This window comes from Astatotilapia calliptera, chromosome 23 (assembly GCF_900246225.1).
Source record: "Astatotilapia calliptera chromosome 23, fAstCal1.2, whole genome shotgun sequence".
NCBI classification, from domain to species: domain Eukaryota; kingdom Metazoa; phylum Chordata; class Actinopteri; order Cichliformes; family Cichlidae; genus Astatotilapia; species Astatotilapia calliptera.
In genome coordinates, this window is record NC_039323.1 from 38973514 (window position 1) to 38984442 (window position 10929).

General features: G+C 41.4%; 1 protein-coding gene across 1 annotated transcript; it reads right to left on the reverse strand.

Moving 5' to 3' along the window:
* Positions 1 to 7620: 7620 nt before the first annotated feature.
* On the reverse strand, positions 7621 to 10929 carry LOC113016002 (inosine-uridine preferring nucleoside hydrolase-like). Its single transcript, XM_026158442.1, has 8 exons — positions 10834 to 10929; positions 9988 to 10165; positions 9720 to 9899; positions 8832 to 8943; positions 8579 to 8715; positions 8351 to 8428; positions 8041 to 8133; positions 7621 to 7949 (listed from the first exon to the last, which is right to left on the reverse strand). The coding sequence occupies exons 2-8, from the start codon at positions 10162 to 10164 to the stop codon at positions 7770 to 7772; spliced, it is 957 nt and encodes a 318-aa protein (XP_026014227.1). The 5' UTR covers position 10165; positions 10834 to 10929; the 3' UTR covers positions 7621 to 7769.

The window sequence follows — 10929 nt, forward strand, 5'->3', positions numbered from 1 at the left end:
CATATTAATTATATATATATTTTTTGTTTTTGTTGTTGAGAATTTTAATTGTGATTTTTTTTTTGTATTATAGTTTATCAACAGTATTTGTTTTAATTTGTTTACTGGTTTGCGTGCACTTAAGATTAAAAAAAAAAAAAAAGATCGCCACCACGGCAGACCCGATGGCATTTTCATAATTAATTCTTACAATAATCACACGGTTGCTGTAACAGTACATTCAACGGCTGCAGCTCTCCCGCTGGCAGCCGTACACATCACCACCACCAAACCTGCAGCGGCATCGCAGAACACGCCCTGCCACATACCCCCATCGCCCGCTTCACCTCACCCCGCGAGCAGCAGAGGGAATCGACTCGGACCATCGGCGCCCCATGCCCCAGCCCAGCGATGGGGAAGTGTCAACTCTGGTTGCCCGCGCCTCCAGCGGAAGCCCCTAGCCTGATGGCCACCCATATCGCAAGCAGCGGCGGCGCAGCAGGCGTGGAAGTGAGCTGGCGACCATGCAGCCTGCCGAAGTGGACAGCATGCCGCCTTCAGGTGTGGCAGGACCCCCACGCACCTCGACCTCCGTCTCCAGCTTGGCAGGTCCTGCTGGCGCGCCAGCCTCCGGCTCACCCCGAGCCGCGCGCTGTCCACCCTTACAGTGATCACACGGTTGCTGTAACAGTAGCCTACATTCAACGGCTGCAGCCCTCCTGCTGCCAGCTGTACACATCAACTCCAAAAACAACAACAGCACAAGTAGCGCACAGGTTTTAAGCTGGCGAGGCATCATTGTAGATGCAGTGAAGGTGAGTCCATCTCACCTGCAGCGGCATCGCAGACCACGGCCCGCCACAATAATAATTTTTTTTTTATTTAATTATAAATATATTGTTTCTCCTAATTATGCCCCGGGTTTTAACTAATTATTAATACCAAAGGAAACATCACAAAAAACACTTAAGGTCATGAAAATTAATTGCGATTTAGCAATTCAGTGAGGCATCCACCTTATTTATTGAAAAGTATCGTATCGGTATTGGTATCGGCGATACTGGCCCGAATTTACTTGGTATCGGATCAATACCAAAATATGCAGCATCGCACACCACTACAGGCTACTGAACTGCTGAAATGTTGGACAATGGACAACACTGAGGGGACTAACTTCACTAACTTTCACATTGGTACTTAATGTGGTACTTAAAAGTACCACCACAACACATGAGGTGCAGATTACAATACAAATATCGTGGTTTCATTCAACTTTTAGGTTCATTGTTAAAGAGCATGTACAAAAACATTATGACATCTTTCATTAGCATGATACACCACCTTCCCCCAGAGACAGAGTTGTGCTAAAACAGGTGCACGTGTCTTAATGAAAGAGGCTCACCCCGACATAAAGTCAGACTTTATGTTCATTTGATCACCACAGAACTTGTGTGGTTACATCATTAGCAAAAACCTCGATTTAATTCTTTCACCTCTGCAGTGGAGTTTAGTCTGCGGACACTCAACAAAAAGGTGCTATTGTAATAGGGGGCCATTTCTTACTCCTGTGAGAAGCAAGAGTTAACTTGAGGATCAGGTTGTACATGTCTGTTGGTGGTTGGCATCCCAATGACACTTCTTCCAGGGCTGAAGTGGGACTGTTAAAAAGTGTGTTAACGCATTAGTATTACAGGCTGTGCCAAACTGCATTCTTGACACTTGATTCGGGAAGGTGTGAAAGGTAATCCTGCAGCATATTTTGCCACTCACACTTGACAATACACCTGTGTTTGCTAACATCTTGCTGCCACGGTACAGTGTAAATATAAGCAAATGAATGAATGAATTAAAAAAGGAAAATACATTGATAATTTTCTGCTAGAACATTATGTGTTTTTTAAGAAGTCAGCTAATTGGATTATATTTCAGAAAAGCTTTTTAAGTATTTTTTAATTTTATTTTTAAATTTAATGTTATTTTTTCGCCATTATAAAGCAAGCGACTGCTCCACCAGAACCTGAGTTTTTACATGTTTGCATGAGGAGATTTTGGCTGGACATAAAAAAACAGTTTTGAGGAACACTTTCCCTTTTTATTGTTTGCTTACACGTATATGATTTATTTAAAGATGAAATAACTTGGTGTCATTGTAAAGTGTGGGATCAGATTTATTAATTTAAAAGATGGCTGAGTGCTGTTTAAGTGAACAGTCTGCTCACTGGAGTTCAATCATTAAACCTTCTAATAACTAAAAACAGAAAGCTTTATGTAGCTTTAATTTACACATTTCATGCCACAGAGTAAAATCCATGCATAAAAGTGAACTTCACACATAATTTGAGCTTTAAGAAAGTGACATCTGGTTCTTTGACAGTCACTCAGTCAAACAGATACGAAGATTATTTGATAAGACATCCCGAGAAACTGAAACTTCAACACAGATATACCAACAGATGAACTGTTGATGTAAAAGTTTGTACTTGTTTGTAAAGTGACATTGCCATTTTGCTTTTAGTTTAATTATTTTATCTGCAGGTTTTTTCTTGTTAATTGACAGAAATCCAGTCTGCTGTCCACTTATATTTCTGTCAGAGGAGGACAGCTGTCCTTTTCAGATCCCTCAGTCAGATGTGTGTAAATACTTTTAAAAGGTAAACACACGGAAAGCTCCCCGACCAGATAACATCCCAGGTCGTGCTCTCAAAGCATGTACACATGAAGTGGTAGCTGTCTTCACAGACATCTTCAACCTCTCCCTGTTTTTGTCTGTAGTCTTCTCATACTTTAAGAGGACGGCCATCATCCCTGTCCCAAAGAAACCTAATGTGAGTTAACTGAATGACTGTCACCCAGTAGCACTCATCTCTATCGTTATTCACATCTTCACTGCCTGCTACACTTGATCCTTTTCAGTTTTCATACAGGCAAAATAGATTCACAATGAACTTTTTAACTATCAAATAAGGGACACTCTGGCATGCCAGAAGCACAATGCGCAACCAGCTGGGTACAATGTAAATATACAGTGTAAATATACAGAGATTTAAGGTTGACTAAGGGAACCAATTTTTGCTCATCATACAAGACCTCCTGGCTAAAATGGGATAGTTGGCAACCCTAGCTCTCCCACCGGGACCATAACAACACATGTGTGGATGCTGTTTATTGACTACAGCTCAACTTTCAACATTATAATTCCATCCAGACTCATCACGAAGTTTGGGAATCTGCACATCAGCATCTCCTTATGCAGCTGAATTTTGACTTGTTCCTGAGCCATAGCAGTTACATTTTTTTCTTCTTATCTTGGTAGAACGTGCGCTTTGAGCGTCTGAGGTCTCGGTTCTTGGCAGTCACTCGCTTACACAGATAAAAAGATCATCTGATTAGAGATCCAGAGAAACCCAAACTTCAACATACCGACTAACAAGTTGTTGTTGCCAATGTTTATCCATGGCCACTATCCTCAAATCTTTGGTACATTCTTCTTTGTTTACAGTGATCTTATGCAGGAGCAGCAATATTCAAACTTCCTGCTGTCAGATTTTCCCCAGGTGCATTTAACAATAACTGAGTTTAAAAACAGAAAGGACGAAGATGTTGATGGTTTTAACAGGACTGTGGCACTTTGGTACTTGAAAAACAACTACACTTCATTTAGATAGAAAAAAACTTGGTTATATTATAAAGATAAGAACACAAAACATGGGGTGCAGACTGCATTACATATATCATTGTTTCATTCAACTTTTAAGTTCATTTTTGAAGAGCGTATATAAATATATTAGGGCATCTTTCATTAGCATGATACGCCACTCTATCGAGAGTATTCTGTCTGCCTGTCTGGTAACCCTGTATGGCAATTGTAATGCTCTGGTCTGCAAAGCTTTAAGGAGGGGGGTCAGAGAAGCACAACAATCACCATGTCTGAACTGCCAGCAATCCAAGACGTCTACAGACAGCGCTTTAGAAGGAAGGCCCAGAGGATCCTCTCTGATCCTGGCCAGACATCCTTCACGCTCCAGCTGTCACACAGAAGGTACAGGAGCATTCGGACCTGCACCGGCAGATTCTGGGAAAGTTTCACAAGCCATCAGGCTGCTGAACTGCTGAAATATTGGACACTGAACTCATTCCTACGTAAAGACAGACTTCATTTGATCACCACAGAATTTGTTTGTGTTCACCTCATTTGCCAAAACCTTAATGTAACTTTTTCACCTCTGCAGTGGAGTTTAGTCTGAGGACACTCAACAAAAAGCTACTGCTATTGCTACAATATGCTATTGTAATAGGGTTCTATTTCTTACTCTTATGAGAAGCAAGAGTGAACTTGAGGATCAGGTTGTACGTGTCTGTCAATGGTTGGCATCTCAACGACAGTTCCTACAAACTGTTGTTCAACACAAACCGCTGCAGGGCTGAAGCATGTTTGTGAAAATGTTAACTCATTATTATTACAGGCTGTTCCAAACTGCATTCTTGACACTTGATTCAGCAGGTGTGAAAGGTAATCCTGCAGTATATTTTGCCACTCACAGTTGACAATACACCTGTGTTTGCTAACATCTTGCTTGACATGTTTGCATGAGGAGATTTTGGTGGAAAGTAACCAAACATAAAGACTAGTTCATACGATTTTGAGGAAGACTTATGAAAAGCTTTCTTTTTGCTTACACGTATATGATTTAATTCAAAAATGAAATAACTCTGTGTTATTGTAAAGTGTGGGACCACATTTAGTAATTTAAAAGGTGGCTGAGTGCTGTTTAAGTGAACAGTCTGCTCACTGGAGTTCAATCATTAAACCTTCTAATAACTAAAAACAGAAAGATTTATGTAGCTTTAATTTACACATTTCATGCCACAGAGTAAAATCCATGCATAAAAATGAACTATTCTTTTTTTTTTTTTTTGCCTGTCCCATTTGGTTCTTTAGCCGTCAGAATTGTTGCCTGAAGACCAACAAGGATACCAATGGATTTACTTTGCCAAATGGATCATCATGGCCTTGCTGTATTGGTCCCTTTGATCGACTTTGTTGTTATTATTTATTTTATTTTATTTTCAGTTGTTACAGACGGGACAGACATGACTGAGGGATAGGAAAGGGAGAAATAAAGATGAAGCAAAAGAAAAACAGAAGGGAAGAGGGGCAGTGAGAATGGGCACTTAAAAAGAGAAAGAAGAGGAAAAAAAATCTCCTGGATCACCTGTTGAGAGAGAAAGAAGAGAAAACAAGCAAAAAAAACAGAGCAACATACTAAACACAACACCATCACGTTAATCTAGCTAAGTGTAAACAGCAGTAAATACTAAATATTGAATGTTGTTGTGTAGCAAGCAGGACCGACAGCGCACAATGTGCTTGGAAGTAGCAGCCAATAGAGGTGTAGTTTATGTCTATGAACAGTGAACACCCGTGTGCACACCTGTGTGGATCAGCCTTTTGTATTCAAAAGGTTTCCCCATATAATGGTCTGCAAGCGGATGTAGAGAGCCATAGCCCTGTCCCCCAGGGCATGAAGCAGGCATGGAGGAGATCCAGGCTCCAGACATCCAGAGGCCCCAGAGTGCGAGAGCCCAAGGAGGACCACCGGAGGGGCATCCGTGCCACCCTCCTGGGAAGAGCTGAGGAGAGCCCCAGATGAGGGCTCACCCAGTAGCCACGGAGCAGAAGCCAGAGGGGGCTGCACTGGCGTGCCCGCCAGCTCTGCCGGCAGCCACCTGTGCCAGAGTGAACCGAGCTGCAGGCCCAGAGGCCGGAGGCCCGAGGGCCCCCTTTGTCCCGGAAGAGGCCTGACCGAGCAACAGGGGCCAGGCCCCGCCAAGTAGTTACCGGGAGTGAGCTGGTACATACCTGAGCGCCCAGCCCCGGACACCAAGAACCACCAACGCACCGACCCCTGAGGGCATTAGTCACCGGCAGGGAGTGTGGTGAGGGGAGATAGGCCTCCACACTTTGGAGGGCCTGGGAGTTCCCAGAGAGGTGGAGTGTAAGACCCGACCTGACATATAGACACAGACAAACAGGCACACAGACACAAACATGCATTCCCACTCTCATGCACACATATACAAATACTCAGCACTCACCCAACGTAGGGATAGACATACATGGACACTGTACACACAATCACACTCCCCAAACAAACTCTATACCCCGGGTCCAGGTACCCTCGCCCCTAGAGGGGGAAATGGTACCTAGGTCCAGGAGATGTTACCCTTTCCCCCGGGGTGGAGGCAAGCAGACCTCCACAGGTTCCGCAGCAGCAGAGAGGCCCCCGCATCCCAGATCCCAATCGAATGGCCAACACCTCCTCCCAGTCCCCCCGCCCCGATGGCCAGCAGAGAACAGGGGTGTGTGAATGAACTTCTCAAATAATTATAGCTTTGAGCAAGTGAGATCTGGTTCCTTGATAGTCACTCACTCAAATAGATAAGAAGATCATCTGATAAGAAAATAAGTGACAGAAATCCAGTCCGTTGTGTACTTATATGAGTGCTTCAAAGTTAGGTTCAGGGTCTGAAGTGGAAATGTGGAGGCCAGCAGACAGGTGATCATCATATCAAGAGTCGATCTGTGTCTGGATTTGTTAAACTTCAACAATTACAATGTTTGTTCCAATTCTGTGATTGAATTCTGTACATGGAGTTGGCTCTGATTCTGCAGTCATACTCCGATGATGTTAACTATTTTAGTTACAACATCAAAAACACGGGTAATTTTTAATGCTGACTCACATAGTACCTCCTGATGTATAAGATAATGCAAAAGTACCAATTTCATTTCCTGGTTCATTTCAGTCACTTTATCTTGCATTTGCTTCAAAAGTCTGACATTTTGTCCTGTCAGATTTGCACAGACATCAAGCTGATAGCCTGTGGCCTGTTAACGTGTTAAGTTTAATGGGCTAGGGGTTAGGGTTCATTGATGAGGAGTTAAGGTTGGTGGGTTATGATGTTGGGCAATTTGGCCTTGCAAAACCCCTTACGTCACATGAGCTCCTAGTCCTTTTTTCATTTACTGTAAATTTATTTTGCTGTGTTTATTTGTATGTATGCAGACAAATAAAATCTGTACTTATTGCAGTTTTGTCTCTTATTATATTTTGTGTTTACATTGTAAATGTACATAAAGATATAAGTAATGTGGTGGTAGTACCATCTCATATGGAGAGCAATATGTCTCAAAAACGTGACAAATGTGTACAATAGGGGCAGGGATAGCTCAGTAGGTAAAGTGGTTGCCCCATGATCGGAAGGTCGGCGGTTCGAATCCACTTAACGGCTACCCTGAGGTACCCCTGAGCAAGGTACCGTCCCTACACACTGCTCCCCGGGCGCCTGCTTAGTTGGCTGCCCACTGCTTCACTGAGTGAATGGGTCAAATGCAGAGAAAAACAAGTAATTTCCCCATGGGGATCAATAAAGTATCCATTATTAATATAATCCACAAGTATAAACTAAGGTTTACAAATGTGTGTGCAGTCATTTGTGTGTAACTTTTGAGGACTCACTAGCATGCGCTTCAGTCCACACACAAATACAAAGTAATTTGACCACACATAAAACTATTTTGCAAATGCATATACCTAAACCTGAATAAATACTGATCATTTATGCAGATACATTTGGGTCACAGCATTAACTTTATTTACTACTACACAGTTGAGAACTGGTCAACTTCTTCAACACCAATCTGGACAAACTGTTTCTTAATGAATGTTGTACATGGTTTGTGAGACTGCAACACAAAAGTTTTTATTTGTTGTTATGAATCATAACACTCAGGTCTCAGAGTGTACAGCATCACTCTTTTTGACTGCATTAATCAACATTTCCTTGAACTTCTCCAAGTCGACGTTCTTCATGATGAAGACTTTGTGTTCTTTTTTCAGCTTCTCGTCGCGGTCCAGCACCATCATGCCTCGAGTGTAGATCCCCTGCAACTCCACCGTCACTGCAACCTGAAAGAGTAACAAAATAATTCATTAAACAATGATTTCAGCGAAGATGTTTTACATTGTAACCTGACAAAAAAAAGTTGCAGTCACTCGCCTCTTCACTCTTAGGTATGACTGCATCATTGATGGCTGCAGCCATGGCGTAGGCGTCACAGGGATTAAATTCTTGATGTTTCTGTTCACACTTCTGTTCACACAGTATGTCAGAGGTAATTAGACATCTTATAATATTCTGTAAGTTGTCACCAGTGGGGCACCAAGATTTAAGCAAAAGGGCTGCGAGCATATTTACACAATACTGAAGATGGATTAAATTCATTGCTAACTGGAGCTTATTTTCTTGTACAAAGTGAGGACTTAAGACTTAAATGCTTGATGCTTTGTGTCAATTAATACACTCTTACCTGTCTTGAGATGCGTAAAATCTTTTCCACAAAGTCTGATTTTTCAGTATGTACAGATAACCAGGTGTCACAGAAAGACTAAGGGAAAAAAAGACTGTAAGATATTTTCAAATACCACTTTATACACAAACTCAGTGTTAGCAGAGATCCTTTCAAACTTTAAAACTGTTCAGACATTATTCATTGGAACAGAACTGAAGCCCTCGTTCAGCTTGTTTCCCTCCTCACCCATGGCAGGCAGTTCCAGCAGGTGAACTCCCAGGTAGCGATGTAGGTTGGGCATGTGTAGCGGTCCAACACGATGTAAGCAGCCTCTGGGTCACACACAAAGTTAAACTCTCCACATATTGTGATGTTACCCCTGGCTGCACACAGAAACAAGCACAGTCACACACTCATTCTCATATATATCAGATATTTATAAGACTAAAATCACAAATGGATAATGAGAGACAGAGGAAATACTCTGTGAGGAGACCACCTTCAATGGTTCCCCCCATGATGTAGAGCGCCTTAAGCTTTTTAGGCAAGGAAGGGTCCAACTGCACTGCTGCAGCCAGGTTCATGAGGGGGGCAGTGGATATGAGGATCACCTGGAGGCAGGAGACAGAGTTGAATTGATGATTTTATTGCCTCCTAACCAACCTTTGAGCTGAAAACAAACCCTCAGTTGTAAAATAATAATTTTCCTTGAAAAGTTTTTTAAAGAATTATCATTTATAAATGTGTTTAGAATGAATTGAGAATTAAACTGGTTTGGTTGGCCCAGTGGTGCAGTTTGTCTATTAAGCACTTGAAACTTGATGAAAATTGACAGATAATTTTTACGACTTCCCAATTTAAACTGCATTGAAGCTTCAAGTTATGCTTTTTTATGTGTGTTTGGCAACTTTGTGATACTTCGCAACGAGTTGGCTTCTTTCACATCAAGTGCATTGTACCCTTTGCAATCCATAACCAACAGATGATATCATTGTGTCTACATCCATTTTTACTGGTCACCATGAAAAAGCAATTAAATCATTAGCTCTGGGTAAAACAAGTTTTTATTAGTCAAGTGATGCAATTTCATCTGTGGGAGTTCAACAATTTTCAGCTAAATGTCAACATACTTTTTTAGGAAGACTTCAAGGCATGTCTGCTGAAATAATCTGTGACTGGGCCTTTAAATAAAACGTTTGATCAGAACCACAAACCATTTATAAAAAGTGGGTAAATGTATTCATGTATTTTGAGATCACCTACTTCTCCACACAGCATTTTACCCAACCCCTGTGTAAGCTACAACGTTCTTAGTGTACACATATCACAGGAAAATGAGGCTCTCAATTTTCATTCATGTAAGAAGCTTAATGGTGCAGACACTCACCTCTTTATCATTTGCGTTCACAAGGTCAACAATGGCCTGTTTGGCTTTTTTCTGCTGCACCAGATCCAGGCTTGGTGCGTGTGGATCTGGAACGTCCCCAAACCCGTCTGATCCAAAGAAATTATCTGCATGGTTTTCATGGTCCACCAAAGGCTTTGAGCAGCCACGGTACACTGGAATCTGTATGAGTATTATATGCTGGATGTAAGAACATATCTACGAACATATTCGTGTAGAAGGGCTCTCTTACAGCGTGACACAAACTTACGTCCAGCCTGTCGCAGACTTTCAGGACACGAAGGACATTTCTGAGGACATTCTCCACAGACGTGTTGCCATAGCAGCAGGTGATCCCCAAAACTTCCACATCAGGTGTGGAGAGGGCCATCATGATGGCAATAGCATCATCCACCCCAGCATCCACATCAATGATGAGCTTCTTCATCCTGTGTTTAACCACAGGATTCAAACCTGAAGAGTGATTATTTCTAATAATAATCCATTTTTGACCACATGTCTAACTGTAGCCTATCTCAGCTGTCAGATGGAGGGAAAGAGGCAAAAACACAGATAACTACAAATATTTTAAATAAACACAATACAGTGTTTTTCTCTTCACACTCTCAAAACCTTTCTCTCATAGCATAACTACATGTTTTGTAGCTTTCCTAAATATGAAGGTTAGATTGAAAGACTGCTTCAACTGTTTTATGGTAGAGGCAGGAGAATGTTTTAGATACAGCATTAAAATGTGTAGTGTTCAGTACAAATATCATAATTAGATCAGCTTTTAAAATATCTGGGATCTTCATTTTACAATATATATGAAAATAGTCGCTTGCACAAAGATTTAGAAAAATGTTCATGAACAGGCAATTGACCTGCATCTGATTGTGGCAAGGTTAAAGAATTTTAAACAACAGTTTCCATTGTCAAAAAACAAAAAACAAATCAAAACACCACAAAATTATGCTTTTAGGTGCAATAAAAAGAAAGAAAGAAAAAAATAAGTGATTTCTGGGGGTTTTAAGAATTACATTTTAAAGATATGTTAACCTTCACAAATACTGTGAGATTCAGAAATTATTACTGAAATAAAATGCAAAATACTCACCTGGTAAATGGATTCTGGCAGATGTTTAGAGCTTAGTGATTGGAGCTGTGATAGCTGAATGCTATCAACTGAAGAGCAGCCAGCTTTATATAAGGA